Source organism: Lentinula edodes (genome assembly GCF_021015755.1).
Source record: "Lentinula edodes strain Le(Bin) 0899 ss11 chromosome Unknown C8R40scaffold_80, whole genome shotgun sequence".
NCBI lineage: Eukaryota > Fungi > Basidiomycota > Agaricomycetes > Agaricales > Omphalotaceae > Lentinula > Lentinula edodes.
This window is the reverse complement of record NW_025764386.1, coordinates 13,753-37,937: the sequence shown is the minus strand read 5'-3', so window position 1 is coordinate 37,937 and position 24,185 is coordinate 13,753. Positions and strand designations below refer to the sequence as shown.

General features: G+C 46.5%; 7 protein-coding genes across 7 annotated transcripts; 6 read left to right on the top strand and 1 right to left on the bottom strand.

The window, feature by feature from the left end:
- Positions 1 to 1,042: 1,042 nt before the first annotated feature.
- C8R40DRAFT_886231 (uncharacterized protein) lies at positions 1,043 to 4,195 on the top strand. The gene is made up of 2 exons (XM_046236569.1): positions 1,043 to 1,244; positions 1,307 to 4,195. The coding sequence occupies exons 1-2, from the start codon at positions 1,141 to 1,143 to the stop codon at positions 4,077 to 4,079; spliced, it is 2,877 nt and encodes a 958-aa protein (XP_046079070.1). The 5' UTR covers positions 1,043 to 1,140; the 3' UTR covers positions 4,080 to 4,195.
- A 3,166-nt stretch (positions 4,196 to 7,361) lies between these two features.
- C8R40DRAFT_1075169 (FAD/NAD-binding domain-containing protein) lies at positions 7,362 to 9,611 on the top strand (the record flags this gene model as incomplete). Its single annotated transcript, XM_046226819.1, has 10 exons — positions 7,362 to 7,385; positions 7,450 to 7,480; positions 7,542 to 7,626; positions 7,689 to 7,785; positions 7,840 to 7,882; positions 7,940 to 7,986; positions 8,046 to 8,385; positions 8,435 to 8,936; positions 9,000 to 9,127; positions 9,181 to 9,611. The coding sequence occupies 10 exons, from the start codon at positions 7,362 to 7,364 to the stop codon at positions 9,609 to 9,611; spliced, it is 1,728 nt and encodes a 575-aa protein (XP_046079069.1).
- Positions 9,612 to 12,072: 2,461 nt separating this feature from the next.
- Positions 12,073 to 12,898, top strand: C8R40DRAFT_1075168 (uncharacterized protein; the record flags this gene model as incomplete). The annotated part of the gene is made up of 2 exons (XM_046226818.1): positions 12,073 to 12,825; positions 12,890 to 12,898. 2 exons carry the CDS (start codon positions 12,073 to 12,075, stop codon positions 12,896 to 12,898), a joined length of 762 nt encoding a protein of 253 aa, XP_046079068.1.
- Positions 12,899 to 13,033: 135 nt separating this feature from the next.
- Positions 13,034 to 13,754, top strand: C8R40DRAFT_885807 (uncharacterized protein). The gene has a single exon (XM_046236568.1). It carries the CDS (start codon positions 13,218 to 13,220, stop codon positions 13,584 to 13,586), a length of 369 nt encoding a protein of 122 aa, XP_046079067.1. The 5' UTR covers positions 13,034 to 13,217; the 3' UTR covers positions 13,587 to 13,754.
- Positions 13,755 to 14,367, top strand: C8R40DRAFT_885799 (uncharacterized protein). The gene has a single exon (XM_046236567.1). It carries the CDS (start codon positions 13,923 to 13,925, stop codon positions 14,235 to 14,237), a length of 315 nt encoding a protein of 104 aa, XP_046079066.1. The 5' UTR covers positions 13,755 to 13,922; the 3' UTR covers positions 14,238 to 14,367.
- Positions 14,339 to 15,762, top strand: C8R40DRAFT_885782 (uncharacterized protein). The gene is made up of 6 exons (XM_046236566.1): positions 14,339 to 14,388; positions 14,454 to 14,667; positions 14,777 to 14,839; positions 14,900 to 15,322; positions 15,381 to 15,636; positions 15,753 to 15,762. The coding sequence occupies exons 2-5, from the start codon at positions 14,563 to 14,565 to the stop codon at positions 15,537 to 15,539; spliced, it is 750 nt and encodes a 249-aa protein (XP_046079065.1). The 5' UTR covers positions 14,339 to 14,388; positions 14,454 to 14,562; the 3' UTR covers positions 15,540 to 15,636; positions 15,753 to 15,762.
- Positions 15,763 to 18,220: 2,458 nt separating this feature from the next.
- C8R40DRAFT_1075166 (uncharacterized protein) lies at positions 18,221 to 19,827 on the bottom strand (the record flags this gene model as incomplete). Its single annotated transcript, XM_046226817.1, has 7 exons — positions 18,221 to 18,381; positions 18,437 to 18,556; positions 18,611 to 18,724; positions 18,774 to 19,019; positions 19,141 to 19,579; positions 19,629 to 19,700; positions 19,771 to 19,827. 7 exons carry the CDS (start codon positions 19,825 to 19,827, stop codon positions 18,221 to 18,223), a joined length of 1,209 nt encoding a protein of 402 aa, XP_046079064.1.
- Positions 19,828 to 24,185: the final 4,358 nt, after the last annotated feature.

The window sequence follows — 24,185 nt, the reverse complement described above, 5'->3', positions numbered from 1 at the left end:
TGTTCGGAAGATCTACAAGAGGAGTGAAGATAAGACTCTAATCGCGCTGCAAGAAGTTGTGATATACTTACCGTTGCAGATCATGCTAGCGGACATACAAAGACTTAGTAGATGTATTTCTTCCTTGAGTATGCTGGATATATACCGTTCCCACTGATCCTGAGACCTACATCTCACTCGGAAACAATACAGGATCTTGGTCTTAGACTCTCCTCCTTGCCCCGTATCATTATGAACAGAGGTGTGATATTACTGACTGCTCAACTAGCACTTTGAAGCGAGCACCCTATGTGAGCTGGAGTTGGATTGGGGGCCTTTGGGCCTCCTCCTCCCTCCTCCGAGCTGGACGAAGGAGGCTCACATGTGAATACAGTTTGATTTGAAGTTCGTTCTGGAGAAGTGAAACAACAGGATCCGATAATGAATTAGGGTGCAAAATAGATCTCGTTTTTCGAGAGTTTTCGAGCTCCTGAGTGAGCGCCTGAGCGCTTATGTAACACTCTGTGAGATGCCCTAGCACGTGCAACATAGATAGCATAAGCGCTGACCGACATTCATTTTTTGAATTTCTACGCTTGCTCTTCCTTTCTCAATGACATCTCATAAAATCACAACTTCACGCGTCACAACTGAAATCACAACAACACCCAAGGCTCAAGCTCAAGTTCAATCACAATCATGATTTGCGCTGTGCGAATATCTCAGCCCTGTGGAGTCGGGTTCGGAAACTTGAAAGCGATCTGTCATTTCAGAAGAAACGGAGAGAAGCTAGATAGTCTTTTTCAAAGAAGATGGCGACGGGGCCGTAAATATTAACAAGACTGTATAGATTTTCGCTGAATACTCTATCTACATAGTTGCAGATTTTCGGATGACAAAATCCGCTGCTGTACGTGCGGATGAAGTCTGATGGTCGCAGCGATCCTTGTATATGATTTAACATTTAACCATGTCTTCGACAGGCTGACTTCAGTGCCCAAGCTCAAGCTCAAAGTTCTCAAAATTCGGATACTGGTCTAATTTCGGACCGGGCCGAATACTCATAGCACGAGTTGATTTCCGACCGTGTGTGTTCAGCGTGTACTAAACGAGGATTTGGTCGCTTTTCGTTAAGAACCACCAGCATCTCCATTGTCGCATATGATTGCGCTTTGGTATTTGCTGCTTTTCTGTCCTTATTTTTTTTCTTGGGCGAATCCATTGGTGGCGCCACGCTTGAACTTCTTGGCTAGCTCTGAATTCAAGTAAGTTTGCTCATGCTCATGCTTCTTTTTTTCCTTTTACTCAGGTCCAATATTTGACATAGATCGTATTCCATTCCTCCGCCTCCTTCTTTCCTATTCCCTAGTCCCCGAGCCTCAGTAATCGTCGACACGTCAGCCCCCATGTTTTCATTCGCCATCTTGCCTTTGCTCGCCTATTCGACTCTACTGGCCATTTTTGGTTTCATCAGTGTTCGCATAACACGATGGCGCCGCGGACATAGACCGGCTGCGCTGACACTCGACGATGACGACGTTGAACTTCTTCCGACCAATACGTCCACGCTTAGTCCAGAGTTCAAGGCTTTCCCCGTTCCGCCGCCTCTTCCTAGTCTTGTCCCCTCTCACGCACGCTCTCGCTCATTTTCGAACCTGCAACATGCGGTTGTGGTGCATGACATGCCTGAACGTGAACGGCCAAAGTCTCCACTTCATTTCGGTCTATCAACGCCAGGTTCGCGTCTGAAATCAAAGCAACGCAGTCACAGTGCCGGATCAATCTCTTCACCCCTCAGTCCCAAACGACGTTTGCATAACAACAATCGACGTCCGTTCATCTCTGATCCAGAGTCCGATGCAGATACGGTTGTTCCCCCACGCCATGCGATCGCGTCTACCCCGAATACTCCGTTTGCGCCACAGACCCAATTCGGTACACTAGTCGACTTGTCGGTACCTCCAGTACCTGCGCCATCACCATTGAACCCCATTTTTCCTAATATGGCGGGCTCTGCGCATCTATGGGCATTACATTCGTACACACGATCTTCCACTGTTCCCGCTGAAGAGCTCAACCTCATTGACCTACATACCCCGGATCCAGAACAGCGTGCGTCCAGGAATTTTGAACCAGTCTCTGTTCCTCTACTTCAGGAAAGTAAGGGTTCAAATGCCAAGGAACAGGGTAACACCTCCTCCGACTTGGACGGATACGAGCCGGACGTAGAAGGTGAAGCTGGTGAACAAATTACGGGATTGGGTAAGGACAAGGAGATTGACATCGGTCTGGAATGGGACTTCGAGAGCGTTTCTGGCTCGAGTATGAGGGTGTCTTCGATCCCTCAAGCTCATCAGGTCTCAGAAGAACGCGATTTGGTGGATGGAAACTCGATGCCGTCGTCGCCCGTGGAATTTCTGGCCACACAGCTTCATTCGATTCCGATCACTGCCTCCTCGTCGTTGTCCGAAGGATATCTTCGACTGGACACCGAGGAAGTCCTTGCTGGCAAGAGTGAAGATTCCCTCCCTCTATCTTCATCATCTTCCTCTGCAATCCTTTCCTCTTCATCTTCACTTCCGAGCGCACCTCGTCATTTGGTTGAGCTAGATGCTGGACATCGCCCCATTGACGTTGTCATCGTTGAGAACACTGGTGTAGAGGATGAGGATGAGCTAGACCTAAACCTGGATAATGAGACACTTCCTTCGATATCTCGAGACGACACTTCTCTCGATTTGGATTTGATCCACAGGGTTTATAACGATGATGATGAAAATGCTGCTGGGCAGCTTGAGCTAGGACCGGGGATGTTCGTTGCTCGTGACCGGGAAGATGATGAACTTTATGACCTTTATGAAAATAATGACCGCGTTGAGGGTGATGAATACGCAGAGGGTGCTAAGGCTGAAGAGGTCATGGATCAAGGAATGCCGAGTGGAGTGAATATCATGAGCCTAACTCAGGATGAAAATATTGACGTCTTAACTTACACTGACAACTCTTCGACTAACCCCGAATCGCAAGAGGCAATACAGGATTCATTAACTCCTCCCCCATCTCACGAGAAATTTTCTACATTGGTTTCCCGTGCGCATCCTGACAATGATGTTGGACTGGAACTTAGGATGTTCGAGGACGGTTTCAGCGATGAACCCCAAGCTAACGAAGGTGATGTGAATGTCATAGAGGACGACGACGAGCATATTGAGGAAACGGAGGGAGAATTCCCAGATCCAGACTTGCTTCCACTTCCCGAGCTAGATATTCCCCTCCTCCTAGCTAACATTACGTCACCGGATCCCTCTCTCATTGCCAAAGAAGAAGAACCCAGCTCCTCCGCTGCTACCACTGCTTCCGTGTCCCCCACATCCCAAATTCCTACTCCTCCCGCTTCGCCACCTCAACAACGTCGTCCTCTCCCTCGGCCTCTTCCAGCGTGGTCAATTCGTGCAGCTGACGCCCCGCCTCTCGGACTTGCATCTCGGAGTCCTGTGCTACGACATAAATCTTCCTTCTCGCTTTCTGTGATTGAGGGCAGTGATGCCAGAGTTGTGAAGGAGGCCGAAAGTCAGCTGAAGACCGAAATTGAGATTCGAGAGAAAAACGAGGAAGGAATTTCGTCACTCAGTGATGAAATAATTGAAAGCGAGGACGTACGTCCAAGCACAAAGACACCTGTGCCGAGTGCAGCCATTCTCCCTGGGGCCTTCCCTGTGGATGTCCACCCACTTTCTGACTTGATGGTACCGGATGATGAAGAAGAAGATGAGGAAGAAGCGGAGACAACGACCAAGGAAACTGAATCTTCAAGTACCCAGGACGAATCTGTTCCAGGATCCAGCGCGGAAGCTCCTTCTACGTCCACTTCTACTTCCATTTCTGTTACCAAACCAGTGAAACGCCACCCTGCGCGATCCCCGATCGACATTGCACTGGCAATGCAGCTACGTCCCGGACTAGGTCTCGGAGCTGACCCAGCGTGGATGGTGAGGTTTTTGATGGCGATGTTTGGCTGGTTTGTTGTCCTTATCAGCGGAAGTGCTGGAGATGGATATGGTAGGACTCCGTATGTGGGGATTCGAAGGTCGGAAGAGTGAAAAACTGCGGCGGTTTCTTCAAGTCTCATTTGTCCGTTCAAATTTTGAGCCACTTTCGCTCTTGACTCTCGACTTCAATAATGGGTCTCACTTTGATACATAGACTGTTTTCATTCATTTATTGTTGCACGAACTGACTCTTGACTCATCGTCCATCATCTGCACTCACTATATTTCACATCGCATTCGTCCGTTTGCACATCATCGTCATTGTCTCTGCATATACATACTATGTCACTCACCTTCCATTCTCACTCATTGCCACACCGGGATTTATTATTCTACGCATTGCATAATTTGCCTTGCCGACTATGTTGGGGATTTACTGTAAATAATATTAACTATCATGGATTCAACTTTCGGTGTGCCGAGGTCGGTGCTATCCTACGCTATTTTCAAGTTGCCTCATCTCGACGTTCACTGATCAATCACATTCCCGCAAAGAGGTCTGATACTTTCCCGCTTACGTGCGTTATCTCGATTTTGTCCGTCCTTCGGTTTGAGAGGAATCCGTTACTGTCTGAATCAAGGTTTGCATTCGGGGCTATACGAATTCCGGAAGAGGTACCCAAGGCATTGTAGGCATGGTATAGCCTGAATTAGCACGGGCAAAAAAAGGTAACGGCAACGTTAGTGATGTCGGGTAGACATCGTAAGTCGAAGGAGAAGACAGTCGTAAATCGAAGGAATTCTTACGGTCAAAGGATTCTTGCATGCGGGTACGTGTGGTGTGGGAGCTCGTGGGAGGTACATTTTTCTACGAGGAACTGTGGGAATGACGGGACTTTGTGATGACGAAGGAAGGAAGCTGAGGGAATACAAGGAAAAATGGCTAGTAATGACAGTGCAGTCGTGACATGGTGTTCAAGTTCTACGGGGAACTGTGGGAATGACAGGACTTTGTGATGACGAAGGAAGGAAGCTGAGGGAATACAAGGAAAAATGGCTAGTAATGACAGTGCAGTCGTGACATGGTGTTCAAGTTCTACGGGGAACTGTGGGAATGACAGGACTTTGTGATGACGAAGGAAGGAAGCTGAGGGAATACAAGGAAAAATGGCTAGTAATGACAGTGCGGCCGTGACATGGTGTTCAAGTTCTTATTTTAGGGACTCGGAGACAAGAGTTTGATCTCCAAATAAAACCTAAAAGAGACCCAAAAGAAGAAAGAAACAAAGGGGTATGATTTTTTCTCATTCGTTTGATTATCTGCACGCTGTGCGTGCTGGCTAACACTTGCAACTCATTATTCGAATGTCGGCGATCGTCCTGTTGCCCCGGGCTCTCAATGCTTCTTCCTCTTCCCCTTTAGTTTCTTCTTGTAAATCCCTGCTGATATCTTTGCCTGTATGAGGTGAGCGTGTATCAAGGTCTTCGACTCGGATAAAGACTACTCTCGTGTTAGCATTAGGGCTGACTTTTATATATTCAATTATAGTATCGTTGCGGAGATAATGACCTGACCGTCTTGTGAATCTACTGTGAAAACAGTTATGTAGTGCAATTATTGTACGAGGGCTCGGCTTATTCAAGTTCAGTGCTATAATTGATTAGATTCGTTAAGTTGCTTCTCCCTAGTGGCTGAACAGTAAAATTTTGCTGTCTCTCGATGCTCCCGCCATTAGTTAAAAACATCCCGCATATTCATAATATATATGAAATATGTGAACTCAATTTTGTGCCATTTCTTTACTAATATCCTGTCGTGATATCATTTGAGCCCCCCCATTCATAGATGCTCTCAGGCTGATGTTACACATTGAAGTGACAGAAAGTTCGTCGGACAATGTAGAAGACAAGAATTCCGGCCGAGACTTACTCAGGGCAAACAGATCTTGTATGAGGATACTGTATGTACTTGGATCGGGAGCGCATCATCGGGATACACCCTACAAAAATCTTGTGCAATGAAATGAAATGACCAACTTGACAAAGGCGCTGCGCGACAGCACAGGTTCAAAGTGTCTCCCGCTAGCCTATGGGATTCGACCGAAGTATTCATGCAAATTCTTAATGAAGAATTCTTACCAAGAATTCTTCAATAGTAAGAGATTAAGCACTGTATATTAATCTGGGGTAAGGGAGCACCGTGATTCATATTCATGCTCATGCAGTCGTGAATAAGCTTGTATACAACAAGGTCATGGGTGGAATCGATTGAAATCTACTGAAAAATTCATTCCATAAACTGCGGAAAGCGACTGACGAATTTGATTTAATGCCCACTCCAGCCCGAACGACTGCCTCGGATCCCCGTGTGAGTTAAAGAGATAAAATTCACAAGTCACAAATCACGAGTGGGTAGAAGATAACAAGGCGTCTGGAAGTGGCAACAAATCTGAAATCAATGAGTTGAGCAACAGCCGAACTATCGGTCCAATCGCAACAATTTTAAGAACGGCCTACAGGACCTCAGGTCTGGTTCATCGGGGCTACTTGCAGCTTTATAGATCTGATATTATGAATAGTAATAGTATGTGGTGGAAACCTGCAAACACGTTACACAGCAACCTCACAGGTAAGCTAGACACGTTACCGACAAGTCAGATGGTAGCTTTGACCTCTGCAATACACGCGCTTGATATTAGCATGTATATTTCAACCACCTCATTTCGCCTTCCTTGAACATTACATTGAGCAACCGATGATAACGGGCTACTCTAGTAAATAGGAACCGGGAAGGAATAGGGACTGATATTCAAGTTCAAGAAAGCAATTTATGCAACAGTCACAGTCATGGGACATAGGAAGTTTCATCAGTACGGTCTTCCCACTGGGTATGAAAAGGTAAAAAGACCATTTCTAGTGGATTTCGGATCACGCGCGATCCGGTGATAAACCTGAAGGAACATTGACCTACATAGAGGTGCTCGCTTTTGTGTCGCCCTGTTCGAGTTTATCAACATCTGGAGATCTTCAAGGCGCGCTCGTTCGACACAGATGGATACCCGCAATGAGGAGTATTTGATTAAGCCCAAGACTTTCTGAAACTCCAAAGGGCGGCAGAATCTGTATCGATACAATGAATGGATTCAATTCAGATTTCAAAAGTTCAACTGGGGAAAGCTAGGAGTTTAGAAGTGGCGCTGACGGCACTAATTGGGTAAGTCAACATTTACATCTGGACTAGGGGTCTACCCATCTTCACTGCTCAGAGAGTAAGGCTTTCAAGTTCTACCTCGGGTCAGCTATCATTTGCATATTAACCCATCCACAAATGCTAGAGATGGCACAACGCACCAGTTTCGTTGTACTACTCTTCACAAACAACACTTGAACGCGATGTCTACCACCACTACTGCAGTGGTAAGATCAGCCTTCACCGTACCCTTGTCACGAAGAACTCAAGTCTCTCCCTGCATTTTTCTAGCCCGAGAAAACCACGATCCTTGTTATTGGTGGTGAGCTACAGTTTCGCCGCCATGAAATCATCCCGGATTGTAATCTTTGCTCACGAAACAGGTGGTCCTGGAGGGAGTTACACCGCCGCTGCCCTCGCGCGCGAAGGTCACGACGTTGTGATCCTTGAATCCGCAAAGCACCCTCGGTGAATACCAATACACTGTTACTTCGAACAAGTTGTATTGACTCTAAGGTTCTGCTGTCAAGGTATCACATTGGCGAGTCTTTGACAGCCGCTATGAGAACCTATCTGCGTTTTATTGGACTTGAAGAAGAATTTGTAAAGCACGGATTTAACTTGAAGGTACATTCCGATTTATTGAAAAGGAGTAAGAGCGTTTGACTAACTGACCCTTAGCAAGGTGCTTTGTTCCAACTTGTTCAAGGAATGGAAGCCAACTGTGAGTTTCACATATAATATATGTCTTCTGTGAACTGATTTCAATGCCGCTAAATAGGGACGGACTTCCAAGCACGTATCCCCGACTACGAAACATGGAACGTGGTGAGTTATTTCAGGTCTTTGCGGATCCTCTTCTGTGAATTATATCGTTTCTATATTAGGTTCGTTCCGAAATGGACAACCTCATGTTCAAACATGCAGCAAAAGAAGGAGCTGTGGCTTTTGATGAGACTAAAATCGAAAGCATCGAATTTGAGGGTAACGGTGACCCTAAGACCGCCCGACCCGTAGCCGCACAGTGGACCAACAAGCAGGGTCAGTCTGGTCGAATTGCTTTCGACTGGCTTGTAGATGCTTCAGGACGTGCTGGTGTCATGTCCACCCAGTATTTGAAGAATCGCGTCATGCGTGAAAGTTTCCGAAACGTTGCAGTGTGGTCCTACTGGAAAGGAATTAGGGCAACTGGGAGACCCTATTCCTTCTACGCCGAGGTGCTCACAGGTAAGGAACTCTCAGATAAATACAGTACACAATCTGAAGACATACCTAGATAAGAAGGGCTGGGCATGGTTCATTCCCCTCAATGATGGGACCACCTCTGTCGGGTTCGTCACCCACCAAAACACTTCCACAGAGCGTAGATCAAAAGTCGGGCCCGACGGAAAGAAGCCTACTGTTACTGAGCACTATCTGGACATGTTCCAGTATGCGCCTCACGTCAAAGATTTCTTGAAAGAAGGAGAAATGATTCCTGGAACCACCCATAGCGCGTCTGACTACAGTTATTGGGCGGGAGGATATGCTGGCGACCACTATCGTCTCGTTGGTGATGCTGCAAGTGAGGATGAATTTTTCCGCTTCATTATTGACCTCGAAGTGACCCCAAATACTTTGTCAGATTTCGTCGATCCGTTCTTCTCCACCGGAATTCATATCTCCATGTCAGGAGGGCTTTCTGCCGCTGCTTCAATATGTTCATCGATAAGAGGGGATGTAGATGAGATGACGGCGCGAAAATGGCACGACTTGAAGGTCGGGATGCTACATGTGCGGTCAGTTATAGTTCATACTCCAGCAGTAGATACATTTGTTCATCCGCTCGGTTTTCTTTGTAGATTCTTGCTTGCAGTAATGGGTGCATACCGCCAGATGGACCTCGAGCAGCAGAACTTCGATTACGCATCAGAGTTGCTTTGCCAAGGAAAAGAATATTTCAACCATGCCTTCATCGGTTTCCGCGAACGTAAGCTTCACGTTCTCTATCTTTGCCCTCTGCTAATTGATGTCTTTGAAAAGCGATACAAGAGTTGAGGACAAGCGGGGACAAGACTGAAGAGTGGACGGTAGAAGATGTCAATAACCTCATGGAGGGTTTCGGCCATTTCTTCGACTCATCGGTAGATGAACCGGACGTTGCAGAGGTCATGAAGGTGCACGGCATGCAGTCCATATCCATCATGGCCCCAGTCCTTGGAAACAAGAAGATTGAGGTAATGGCAGAAGATGAGATGACCCGAAACGTGTTGAAGAAGTTCGACGCGAGGAAACTATTTGGTCCAGAGGTCGAGGTGAACTCTCTGAAACGACAGGCTCTGTTCGGATACATCGTCAATCTCGAAAGAGGACAGCTTGGCTTGGTGAAGCCGAGCGAAAAAGACATGGTCGTGGAGCTTAAATCTGCCCCTTGTGAACATTGTGGATCGGATATTTGCCACTGTGGACATTGAGGAGACAATATCAGCAATCGTAATCCAATCAAGAATGTAGACGTCACTCACTGTATATATTGTAGAACAGAATCGCGCTCGCCAATGAATCAAATTTTGGTACAGATGGCTTCTCCTGCAAGCTTGTAGGTTCATGAGAACGAGAGAGAACCGGAGAAAATTAGGAAGCAAATTCTCGCTTAAGTCATGGAGCAGCTAGCGCTAGCGCTCAAACTCTTACATCGAAATTGTCATTCGATCTTTTCAATCGCTCGAGTTACATCTTTAGTCAGATAGATGTCGATACTGTCAGCCTAGGCTACGAGATAGTACGAGGACATACGAGCACGCCGCGTTGCGGGATACAATAGTAGCAGTGTAGCACGTGTGCGTGAAGATTAGTGATAAATACAATCCTATACGCATAAATCATCCCAAACACTCCTCCTTCAAGTACCTTACTATTCCTATTCGAAAATATATCTAACGTAATTTGAGTGGGGTACAGTCTTCGAAAGATGCATAGTAGATATATGCGCAGCTTTCGTTTGATTTTGGTGAGAATTCTACCTCAGTTACTACTACTCTCTTATCTTATTTTTTTTTTCGATTCTGGTGATTTTCGCCATAATGGACTGCAATGACCTTCACTCACTACTGATGACGTTGATTGTGATCCACTCGTATAGTGCTCCACGTATTTGAAGTTACCAAGGTCCTCCAACGCTCTCCAACTACATGGGGCCGTCAACTCTGCCTTCCCGAAACCTTTTTCAATTCAACCTCTCGCGTCACGTATTGCGTATCAGATTGCGAATGGATAGTTGGATCAATACGTCCTCTAAATATCCTTCAGACCGGCAAGTCACAGGGACGAAATGTAAAGGAGGACGGCTAAGATCTCAACTTTTCACGTCGTCGTAAAGTCGACGCCGCTCTGGAGACTGTCATACTCCAGCTGGCTGCTCCGATTTGTCCTCCCCGGAAATGATAGATCATCATACGTCCAGAAACATACGTTTCGCCCAAAAGGGGATCACGATTCAACGACAACAAGAGTCTCTCAGAGCGCTCCATACTCATCGCTTCGATTGAAGAAGATTGAATTATACGACGTGATTCATACCTTTGGCGACGTGTAACATTTGGCGCAAGCTTTCGGGACCAGCGTGTAGAGAGATTGGCGGAACGAGGGAATAGGCGAATGAGGTCGGAGGCGAGCTGCTGGCCGGAAAGAACAAGAACAGGCTATTTGGGGACGTACTGAGCCCGGACATGAGGTAAGGATTACCGTTGTTACCTACTAAGGCTTCATTTTCAAAAAAGATCCCAACCGGTACCTAGCTCCAAGCCGTGGATGTCGATGAGAACCCGCTGACACCTACAGTGTATCACGGACCATGAAACTCGGTATCCTTTCATTCGGAGGAAATTCAATTTGCATGACGCTGCGTGTATATGCAAGTAAGTACCTTCCTCGTACTCAAATAACGAACTTACGAGATGGATTAATCAAGCCTTTTGAGGCTCATTCCATGATGATACTGGATTTGTATGACGAGCTGTAGGCGAAGAAGAGAGTTTGAAGGATGCGTATGTGGCTGATGACTATCATTTACACTTTTTTTTTTGCAGCTTTGCCAATTGTACGAAGCTTCGGACTATCCGGACTTGCTCATTAGTATTTTATCCGACTCGTGGTATCGGATGCGCTGTATGGTCGGGCGTAGATGCAAATCGGACATTGCTCTGCTTGGAAATTCATCAGCTAAAGCCTAGATGTCAGGGTGCGTCTTGTGGCGGGAAACCGACTGCTCCAGAACGCGCAGTCAGGATCGGGTCGGGGTTTGGTTCCGATTGATTCCGTTTTGGTTCCTCGGATGAAAAATATTGTTGAATCCTGCGGCGAGAACATATTGCTACGCTGGAATATGTGAAGCAGTCTCTTGACTTCTCTTGACCGGCTCTTGACCATTGTTCTCTACATTTGGGAAATTGTGAAGCCGTGGCCAAAGCAGGACTAGTGGCTGTGTCAAAATTGATGGGGTCGCTTATACCGGTCGGCGCACTTCCGATGGGTTTATAAAGAACACGGATGGTCTTTCGATTATCCTTCTTTGCCACTCAATCCAGTTTTCAAGATCAGGCTCCTGAGCTGTGGGTTTAATCTTCCAGCAGACCCGAAATTCTGTCTATTCTCGGTGAGTTTCTGACGCCACTGGCACTGCAATTCTTTGTTTGCACTGGATTTACCAACTGACGTTGTCAAGGTTCAGTGACGCACTGTTACCTTTAGATAGGCGATACATAATTACGGTCTGTGTAGAGTGACAGTATATAATCCCCATTTCCGTTTCTTCAATCCCCCTCAATAATCCCAATATCCTCTCCCCCTTTAGTGGGCTAGATATTCTTCCGGCTGTGCCTTTATTCCTCTCTAATTCCTCACTACACTTTTGACGAAACTTGCAATTTACGAATTATGACGGAATACGACTACTCCCCTGCCGCCTACCAACGTTTCATGGAAACACAAAACCGCATTGCGAAGTGGGTCGACAATACTGAAGCTCACCACGAGGCTTTTCGCGCACCTTTTGGTCCTCGTTCTGACGTTGATGACGATGATCTCGATGGAATGAGTGACGCAGACGAGGCGATCCCTTCAGGCGCTAGCGCTGGTGGATGGTATGAAGAAAAACGTAGAACCGGTGGTAGGAAGAACGTTGTTGCTCCTCCCCCACCCATTTTCTACCACTCACAACCTGCTGCTCCCGCGCCTATGTACCCCGGCGCCATCGCGTCTGCCCCGGTAAATTCCAACTACCCTCCTCAAGGAGGCTACATGAGTCCACCGGGGACTCCTCAAATCATCATTCAGACGGTCCCGAAGCACCGTTCGCACCGTCATCACGACTCCAAGCGTTCCGCCAAATCCAAGACGAGAACTTACGTTCTGCCCTCCCCTGGGTCAGCAGCTCCCCCAATTCCGATGCAGATGCAGTCACCTTACGGGTATCCTGGTGCTCACCCGCCTCCCGGGTCCTTTAGCTATGCTCCTCAGTCAGCAGGACCGTATAGTGCGAACCCGGCTTACGCTCCTCCTCCACCTCCTTTCTCGCCTCCAGTCTCCTCTCATTCAATGATGAGTCCATCTCCGTCTCCTTCCCCATACTATCCTCAACCTGGAGGCTACGTGATCATCCCTCCCAAGGGTCAGCATGTTAGAGTAATGGTATGTAATCATACCTTCCCGTAATTGGCACTCACATACTGATCATTCTTTACGTTTTCACCAGTACGCCTAGTATTTCGTGTTCCGAAGGGTACATGAATTCATATCTGAGCCTCGATTACTCCCACAGTCCAATGGATTTGTCAATATCATAACTTCTTTCATACACCCTGTACAGTATCGGGTCACAACCGGATCTCATGGTCGTCCTTTCTGGCTTTGTCATCTTTGTTCAATACCCATCCTCTTTGCCATTAATTTCCTGTTACACGATCGACCTTGCTTCCATTGCTTTTGTCATTTCACAATCGGGCTTTGAGCCTTTGAAGTTGGGACCCGTGCAACCCAGGTGCAACCCGTTCACGTCGTTCATCTTTTCGGAATGACGATAAATGCAATACAATATCCGGTTGATTTCCTTCCTATGCTGCCTCGAGGGTATCACGTTGTCAGAACTCCAAGAATCGTCTGGCTTTACGCGGAACGCCGTCTCCCTGCACAATGTATCCTCTCCCGACGGGTACTTAATCGACTCCAAAAGTCATTCTTTCAGGCTCGCAATTCAAGAGTCCTTTGGGTCTTCTTTGTCTCCTTTTGCGCTTTTTAGCGAGTTGACCGAGTTGATCTACATGCATTCTGCTTACTGTCCAAGCGTGAGCGGCGCAGACCGGGAGACGCAGTGCAACTGGTCCATATTGATCGTAACACTTCCACTGCGGGCTTCAAACTTTAGGCCTTCAGCTTCAGGGGTCGACCCTTAGCGGACAGCACAGGATTTCCCTTGATATCCCTTGATTTCGATGGCATTGGCTGTTCACGTTCAACCCGTGCATGTGCTGCCAGCTGATAATATTTCCTCTATGTTTCATTCAAGCCCTCAAACATTGTGGACATTCCGTAGTCCGGACGACAACCTTCATAGATTATCCTACATATTAGATTCCTTCTACCGCTGTTCAACTTCTTACTTTCCTTGTTTTTCTTCCTCTCTTCTTTCTTTTGTCTCCTAAATTGACGTATGTACATACTCATACCGTGTTGTTGTATTACTATCCGCCTTTTATTCTCTCTGACCTTTCACATCACATCCACGCGTCATGTTCTTTGTTGTCTCCACATGTACAAATTCTCCTAATCGCGCATTCAGCATCATCATCATACCACTGCTCTCTCCTTTTCATCCATTTCTGGCTTTGGACTTGTTTCTGTTCACATCGATCATGCCTGCATATCTCACATTAGAACATTTGTCGGGCACCGTGTACAGTGTACACTCAATGTATGTATGTATTATCATTCTTATAGTAGACTTGAACCAGTCACTCCTGTTTTCAAAGTATCACATCCGACTAGATCTATCCTCTTTTGCAACACACTGCGGTGCTCGGCTTACCTCTGCATGGTCGAGTTGATTGTTCCGGAATAGGACGGTCGGATGCGTGGAAATGCTGGGCATAGCTTCGCGCTCGCCCGTCGGTGTTCCGCCAAAACATTGCATCTTGACCGGTCGTCGGAGCGCTTATAGAGCTTGGCTTTAAAATCTTCGTCCCTTTTCAGTCCCCTGTCAGTCCCTAATCCATCCGCTGGTCGGTACGGTACTTACTTTGCTCTGTGCTCTTTAATTTTAGTCCCTCATCCATCGCTGGTCGATACTTGCTCTTTGCTGGTGAAAAAAAATATCTTCGCTGCCTCTCGCCCTCTACCTTTTCACTACACCGAAACTTAATATTTGTCGACATGTACTTTCTTGTGAGGACCCTCCAAATCAAACTCCCATTGATACCTCTCCTCGGTATATTTCTCTTTGTCGCATCAGCAGTGGCCATACCTCTTTCTTCCCCCGTGAGTCGTTGCAACATCTTTGGTTTGTTGACTTCATATACTGATTTTTCGCTTGACGACCGACAATGTGGACTTGATGGTTACTTCTCCAAATTCTGCGCCCTCTCAGAATTCCGGAATGTTTGCACCTTGCGATGTTAGTGGACTAGCCGCATCCGACCCCTCATCTTCAGTGAGTATTTCTAACGCCTCATAACATTGATCCCATACTGTCTTTTCATCGGGTATGTAGGTAACGACTGACTGTGAGCGCTACAAAGCCACTGTGCATCCCACTGCTCGCCTTCTTTCTCGAAAAGCCGAGTTCTTGGTGACTCGTGCTTCTAGTAAGAAAGTCAAGGTGTCGTTCTCGTCAAAAGCGTTTCAGGCGTCACCATGGAGAAGCAGCTATCGATCGTATGTCAGTCAACGTATCCAAGACATGATGGAGAAGGAATATGGCAAAGACGTCGCAATAGAGATCGATAAAAGTAATCATCCTGGATACCCTACGTGCAGATTCGATATTACAGTCACAGACGGCTTATTCCGGAAGACGAAGTTGACGGGAAAATTGACCGTGGACGTACAAAATAGTGATACAAAGCATGCAAAGGTGAAGGGTGGGTTGAAAAAAGATGATAAACCATTCGGCAAGAAATATGAGTATACACTAGTTTGTATTCAATTATCATTTTGTCGCTACCTTAACACATTACTGATTCGCACTGCAGGATCCATCGTGGAATCCACCCCAACCTGAAGTACAAACCGAAGTACAACCCGTAGCCCTAAAGCCCAAATCTCGCATCTCAAGAAAACAAAAAAAAAACCAAAAACTTGTCAAACCTAAAGGACCCATGGAAGCCATAAACGAGGAGGATGAAGGATGATATGGTAGATACGTATATCAGATCAGTATGAACTTTACCTTCAAATTTGATGCATCGTCACCGGAAAGGGACGACTACGATTACAAGTAGCGCCTATGTAAGAGAATCTTGATTTTGTGAACCAAATTTCTCAAAGGCCGAACTGACATCCCATTCAAATGGTCACCGGTCAACTCCTCAATCTCCAATCGGCTCGCTCTGTCATTCGAGAAGACACCTAACTCTCATTCAAATTATGCACATCCTTCGTTGACCCAGTGGCTGTCTAAAACATCATGGGCATCAAGGCCAAGCTACCAGAGGCTACCAGCTCTACCCAGCTACCTAACTTAGTTGCAGTGGTGAATCAAGCGATGGGGAAATGCCTGGAAATTATTTACACAGCAAAATTTGCATTGAAGGCATCTCGGATTCGACGTCCGCAGGGACCGATGATAACAGTGGGTACCATCTTGCTTGATGAGGTACTTGATTGCCCACTAATTCCAATGTGCAGGCACCAGCATTTTTCTTGTGATATATTCTGTTGGCACATATCCCTCCCACATAGCCTCCCATAATCGATCTTACGCTTTTGCCACTCTCTCTTTCCCTATACCAGCAGTTATTTGTTCCATCAGTGCACTGTTGTACGTCTTTTTCTGTGCTATTTTTTTAGGGAATCTCTTTGTCTGTACAGCAAGATATAGGCAACAATAAATAACGGACCGACATGCAAGGTGGATGTCCCTGCAGGGACATGATAGCTCAAGAGGCATTAATTTCACCCAAGTGAGTACAGTTACTACAGTACCGATTCAACACCTGAAGCTCGAGCCGAACAGAATTCATTCAAATACACCTTCGGATACCTTGCTTCAAGTTGGGTGTACACTACTTGTATACTGTGCTCTTAATGGTTACAAATAGGCAGAAAAGGGAGGTTTTCGGATAAGAGAACGCCGCTGCAGGCCGCTGCCGGGGTTTGTGGACTTTGGTGAGCGGCGAGTGGTTTGTGCTGGTTTGTGTGTAATAATGACCTATAACGACCCAGGTAGATCTCAGGGAAGGCCCTTGTTGCACGCTACAAGACACTGCCCTACAGTGATTCGCGAAGAAAATGAACACGATACACATGGCAAAGCCAGAGGAATATATAAGTAGTCCGTCATTGAAACGAACTCCCATTCGCTGGTTGGTACCTACTGCTCTTTGCTGGTCAAAGATCCTTTGAGAACTTGTCCTCTGCCCGAAAAATTTCCAGCATCCCTTTGCCGAGTTCTTCATCCCATATATCGTTTCTAGATCAACAACGATTTTGATACTGTTCATTGATATGTCCACGATCCTCCGAATCAAGTTCCCCTTGATAATCGGTCTCCTTTTCTACGTTGTCACAATCGTAGCTTTGCCTCTTTCTCCACCTGTAAGTTCCAGCGATCAAACTCATTTACCGCGTTACCATGGGTGAATTTGTGCTGATACCCATAACTGCAGCTCCAAAATTCCAGGTCTTCTCAAAATGCTGAACTTATTACGGTTGGCGAAATTCCTCGCAGGGCTAATCATCCCTCCAGTGTACGTAGTCATCCCATATCTGAATCCGCTCTATCCCTTCTCAGGTTCAAGTTGGTTCATTTTCTGAATTGTATAACAGGATAGGATAGGATAGGATAGTTAAATTATACTGGCGAGGTCCGATTCCCGAACGACCAGTTTACCATACTGTACAATCTCTACTTAGATTACAGTATTGGAACACACATTTCTAATACGGGGGGGCGATAATGCCACTCTCACACTTGATGAGGAAAAAGCAGGAAAAAAACCTCGTGAGACGTGCACGGTCTTCCCCGTCTCGACAATGCATGCAAGCAACCTTTGCATCAAGATGGGACAAAGATTTCAACCTCATATACAACTTCTAAAACATCATATGCCAACTTTGCAAATAATTCCGTGATTCTTGTATCAGCCAATAAGGTGCGGAATAGCATCCATGCATCTGGATAGAATTTTGCATATTGTGGAAGTCCCAGGATTACTTTCTGCATGAAAGTCTCCCTTAATTTGATCAATTCAAGACTGCCCTTACATTCAAATAAAACATGGGCAGGATCCTCGACTGAGCCTTTACAAAGACGGCACAACCGGTGCTCTCTGATTATTCGAGGTCTGTTTCTCTCATCCTATGCTAGTCCAAGTGGCGAAAAAATCCGCGGGAATTTTTCCCCGGTAGCCCGACTTTTTCACATGAGCTCGACTTGTTCGTGGTGCGCCCGACTTTTTCTTGTCAGCGCAAATTCTTTTTGTTCAGCACAAAAGAACAGTTTGCCACAGAAAATATAATTCAGACTCCAAGAAGTAGCGGAAAACTTATTCGCATACCCAAAAAAGATAGTCCCCCGTTAAAAACATTGGTAGCAACTAAACCTCTCCGTGATATATGACTTACGACTGTAAGCTGAATATTTCAAGCCCAAGTAACATTTTCTGTACATTGAATACTATTAAGCTCATTGTAATGAGTCAGGAGTGTACTGTATATAAGTCGGTAGGTTGATAATGCTAGAAGAGAAAGTGCAATAAAGAGTGACTTGGAAATAGAATCCTTTGTCCGGACTTGCTAGTGTTAACAAGGGTATAAGGGATTGTGAGGGAGTAAGTAGTAAAGCAAGCAATCAGATGAGAACATTCAAAGCCTAAGTCCAGTTGTCCCAACTATCCTCTTCCTCGTCATCCTCATCCTCATCCTCGTCATCATCATCCTCATCAACTCTGTCCTTACCAGCATCTTGCTCTGAGGATGCAGTCGAGGAGCCAGAACTAGAACTGGAACGTCTAGACTCATCTTTGAGGCTCACTACGTAACTTATAAGTTCCCTTGTCTCACTCTTTCCAAAATCAAATAATTTTACCTTCAACTTTCTTAAAGCCTGGGCTGTCCTCACCCTCGTCGCCTTCATCGCCTTCATCGCCTTCATCACCTTCATCACCCTCGTCACCTCTGTCTTCAATTCCAGGGTCTTTCAGGTCACCTGAACAGAAATATATTTAGAGATAGTAAATACCAAAACTGAACTGAACTGTACCATGATCATTTACTCCTTCTGAAGATGCTTCTTGATCCTCAGAGTCTGTGAATCTAACCTTGGCACTATTTTCATCCAGGTCAGAAATCTCTATGTACTCCTTAGCTAGAGAAGCTAAACAGGTAAGAAAAGTTCGTACAATATTCCTAATGATACAACTCACTTTTGGGCCTTTTACTATTTCTTTCCTCCAAAGCCTCATCACCAGCTGAACTACGCTTTCTCTTGAGCTTTTGAGTTGATGAAAGAGCTGCAGGTGATTCAGGCTCCAACTCATTTGAAGATTCTGACGATCCAGAGTCAGAAGCTAGGAAAAATAAAGCCTTTCCCTTCCCTTTCCTATCTTTCTTAGCGGTCTCATCTTGAGCTTTCAATCTCTCGAGAGCTACTACCGGATCTATGGCTTGCTCTCAGGAAAAGATTGTAGCAGTGCGCCACAACCTTTGAGTGGAGGTTGGAATAGTCTCCAGCATTGCTACAACAGAAATTGAGACTGGGTGGATACTCTATCCAGGAAAATAGGTACCTACCCAAGAAGAGGATCCTGTCGTGAAGGCCGGTCTTTTTACTTTTAAAGCAAAGCTCAAATAGATCACGTCCATTTGGGAACAGAAGCTGGTTCCCAACATGCTCCAGACGCCTCCCCTCCTTGACAAAAAATAGAAGATTCGGCAGAAACTTGTGTTCATTGTTTCTATAGATAGTGGGATGGAAAGGATTGGCTGTCACAGAATTGTCATCGTCCAAGTGCTCCATGAGTAACGGAAGAGCCTGCCAAAGGTGGGTTATAATATCGTCAAACGACATAGACTTCTTGAATGTAAGGCTTGGGTCGTTAAACCTTTGAGATTGGGCACCTAGGCCTGATTGAACCAGCTCGTTATAGAAACGGGAACTCATTTTCAAGCCAGAAGAACCTCCTTTGAGCGAAAAACATTGATCGTCAAGAGCTAGCTTATTCCGATTTCTCTGTACAACAAATGACTAAATAAACAGTTTAAGAGTAATTGGGACTTACGGTTAACTGAACGCCCACGGGAATAACATACAAAGCCCCCACTTGAAATGTATTTTCATTCTCGGCGTCTTCCTATGAGGGTAAAGGTAAGAATAGCAACTAAAGTAAAAAGGAGGGTAAATATTACTTCTTTAGCTTTAACCTGTGTGTTTCTTCTATTCTTTAAACCGTCAGAAGCCTCTTGAGCGCTTTCCAGCATTGATTTGATTACAACGCTGTTAGGCCGGACAGATCGTTGTATGTCTGTAGCAGCGTTCAAGATTCTTTCAGTTTTTGAGCTGTTGCGCTCAGCCTTGGCGGGCTGAGAGATCCAGGAAGGAGGAGGTGGCTGCAAATGAGAGGGAAGGGGCTCTGAGTGTTGAGAAGATTTAGAAGAACGGGATAAATTAGAAGCATGAGAGGAACAAGAAGAACGAGCGTAAATAGACTTTTGAAGTTTCTGTTTCGCAGTAACCTTTTTTGTCCGGTCTGCTAAGGTGCTCATAGTGGATAGAAATTGAGCCTACTTTCCAACTTCTAGTGATTTGTTGATTTGTGCGTGACACAAGTGGGCGGCAACTTAAGCGCCAACCTCCTTCCTCCAAAAGGAAACCTTTCGCGACTGCGTAAGTAGGATTAAGTAGCAGAAAACAGTAAGTAATTCATAATATGTAAATACTGTCCCCACTGTATAGCCCTAGGCATCCAGATAGAATGAGGAAGATCAATACGAAGCTCTTTTCTACCGCGCTTGCCAGTTTTGATAAATTCAAAAGCAGGATACTCACCATTTTCCCATTCTTCTGCCCTCAGATGATAATTGGCAGGTATTACATTACTGCGATCAAACTCTTCAATAGCTTCACAAAATAGCTGCAACTTTTCTGGTTGGTGCGTAAAAGGTGATTGGTGTTTTGGGGTGGGAACTGGACAGTGTCGGTAATGAGTGGCCTGCTCTTGACAAATCTGTTCAATTACAGATATTTCCGCTTCTTTACCTGTGTCACGAAGCGGCAGAGGCGGAGTGACTAACGGAGCGGGAAAGCGGAGCGACTAAGCAGAACGGTGAGGCGGAGCAACTGGACAAGGCAACAAGGCGGAGCGACTAAGCAGAACGGCGGCAAGCTGGTCCCAGATAATGACAGAGATATATTGAGTATCGTAGTCATAGGTAATAATAAGTAAGCACATACCTGGTCCCAGATAATGACAGAGAGGTCAAGATAAGGGACCAGGCTGTGGAGGGTTAGCTATATATACATAATCCGGTCTGCGAGAAACAACGATGTAATACTGTACAGTTTAGGAACAAGGAAGGTGGCGGAAGCCAGTAGAAGGAGAAGATGGGTCAGGTGGATCAGTAATCGATGGATCAGTAATCGATGGATCAGTAATCGATGGGGGTTTGACAGTGATGGGATGATGTATCGTACAAGTAAAGGCGTCGAGACGGTGAGAAAAGGAAAATGATAGGGGCTGCGTACTTTATGACATTACCCCCCTCCTTATGACCATTGCCCTCGATGGTCAAGGCTTTGCCGCTGTTGGGTGTTTTTTATGAAAGGCCCGAACAATTTTTGGTGCTCGACTGAGGTTGGCTGCGGGTTCCCAAGAGTTGTGCCCTGCATCGTAACCTTTCCATTTAACCAAGTATTCCAACTTCTTCCATCGAACCCGGCTGTCTAAGATCTCCTCTACTTCGTATTCCGGTTCGTCTTCATCCTCTAAGTATACCGGCTCTGGTGGTGTTGGTATTTCGCCATTAATGGAGTTACCTTTCCAGGGGTATAGTTTATCAACATGGAAGACGGGATGGAGGCGATCTAGGGATAGGGGAAGGTCAAGGCGGTAGTCTAAAGGGCCAATTTTCTCCAGAATGCGATAAGGGCCAAGCTGTCGATCTCCTAACTTTTCACTGGAAAGCTGAAGGTTAATGTCCTCTGCACTGAGCCAGACTAGGTCTCCAACTTTAAATTGATGAGCTTTCCGCTTCCCGCGTTCGTATCCCTCCTTCTGTTGTTTCTTTCCTAGGTGTAAGGCAGCTCCGGCATCTTGTCGCGCTTCTCGGAGAATCCGTATACGGTCATCCACAGCTGGAATACCGCTGCGTTGGCCCACTGGGATATTGAACAGGGGAAGATAGCCGTAGGTTAGCTCGAACGGGGACATGCCTAGCGCAGAATGAGTCCGTGAGTTAATCACAAACTCCGCCATGGGAAGGTGCTCTGCCCAGTCGTCTTGTCGTCGTCCTACATAGAGGCGGATGTATTTCTCTACTTCCTGATTTGCTCGTTCGGTTTGGCCATTAGACTGAGGACGGTATCCGGAGGTTAGATCTGATTTAATTCCTAGCCTAGCGAGAAGGGATCGCATGAGTTTAGCTGCAAACTGGGGTCCGCGGTCGGATTTAAAGTGAAGAGGAAGACCATGGAGACGGAAGATCTCTCGGTAGTAAATATCGGCAACGCCTTCAGCTGTGATGGAGCTGGTGCAAGGAATAGCGTGAATTTGTTTTCCATACAGGTCTGTGCAAACCAAGACAGCATCGTAGCCTTGGGAGTTAGGTAGCTGTGTTATCAGGTCAACCCCTACCTCTTCCCATAGACCGGATGGTACATCTAATGGTTGAGTTACGGCCCGTGGGTGTCGCTGGATCTTCTTACAGGCACAAACCTCGCATCCCTCAACGTACTTTTCCACAAAAGAGCGCAACGTAGGCCACCAGAAATGGGTACTGACCAAGTCGAGTGTCCCGTGTAGTCCGGGGTGTCCTGCAGTTGGATGGTCATGGCATTGACGGAGTACCTCAGTGCGTAGGTCGTCGTTTGCTGGTACGTATACTCGACCTCGGTAGTAGACCAACCCATTGTCTTCTTCCCATTCGGCTATCCCATTGGCCAAGCGCTGTAGTCCGTGCTCTTTGACTGTTTTGAGACCCTCCAATACCTGTGCCTCCCGTTCTGAGGCTTTCCGGATACGATCCTCTAAGGGGTTCTGTAGGATCGAAGCTGCAATTTTTACAAAGTGGCCAGGTTTAAGGACTGTCTGTTGTCGGTTATCATCGCTGTCCGATACATGATGAACTGCCATGCGGGAGAGAGCATCAGCTTGGGTGTTTACTCTGCCAGGGCGGTGGATCATATGAAAGTCAAACCGTGACAGATAGAGGGCCCATCGGGCTTGTCGGCGGGTGAGGTCTTGTGCAGTGCGCCAGAATTCGAGGTTCGAATGGTCCGTAATGATGTCGAATGGTTGAGGGAGTCCTTCTAGAAAGTTCCTGTCATAAAGTACGCAGCCCCTATCATTTTCCTTTTCTCACCGTCTCGACGCCTTTACTTGTACGATACATCATCCCATCACTGTCAAACCCCCATCGATTACTGATCCATCGATTACTGATCCACCTGACCCATCTTCTCCTTCTATTGGCTTTGTCAAGTCCATGCCGCGGGCCTCCATTCCGCCGCTCGGTACTCCGAAGATCTGCTCTTATTGTTATCTCACTCTTATTGTTCTTTCTCGCTACACATACCCTTTCGTTCTAGTCTCTCATTATTGTCTTTTACTCTTTCGTTCTAGTCTCTCCTTATTGTCTTTTACTCTACCCTGCAGGTACTACTCGTATAGCTCCTAGTAGTTAGTCTGGCGCTCCGCACCGATGCGCCGTTCCGTAGATATAAATACTGCCTGTACGCTACTGTAGTTCCTCAGTTTAATTATCAACTTAGACCAACTTAGATCGACTTGGATTCCCTCCTTTACTCTGTGCTCCTCTAAGTCTTCAGGCTCACTGCCTTGAAGTACTCTCTACCCTACCTTAGGACTTATACATCCTCTGGTTCGCTCCTCGTCACCGGCGATACCGCCGCTCCGGCCTGGCTGCTACTTAGCTCCTCTCTCTCTACTCTCGCTCTCCGGGGACTAACGGCGTAACGGCGGTGTTGTTAATAACTTCACTACTGTCCCATTCGTCTTCCGCACTTAGGCACCTTGTAGCTTTGGCACGGTTACACGGTGTACATGATCTTAACAGTATAATTAAACTCAATCCGTTAACGTCGTACTGACATATCATTTTTTATGCCTCCGAAAACTCGAGCTCAATCTAGAGCTAACTCCGAAGAAAATACTTTCTTCACTACAGCCCAATCATTTGCCCCATTCTCCGACTCTATCTCTGCCATCGGTCAACCACGTCGCCGTAATCGCGGTTTCGGTCCAGCTACAGTCCCAACTACGTCGACTCTTCCTGAAGCTATGGAAGAGGAACAACAATTCGAATACAGCACCTTGTACACTGGTGACGGACAACCTGTCCAAGTCTTGACCCCTCGCCGTGGACAACCCCCCGTGGTCGCCCCGGCTCGGGGCCGGTCTACTACTCGAATTGATTCCCCAATCCTTCAAGCTATAGCCCGCCGTACGGGTAAACAACCCCAACGTCGAGCTGCTTCTGAATCTCCTCGTGACCCACCTCCTCACTTCAATTTGGACACCGGTGATCACGAAGATCAAGACCCTCCTGTCGACCCCGACGATCCGGGCGCCGATAATAACAATGACGATCTGGATGATGAT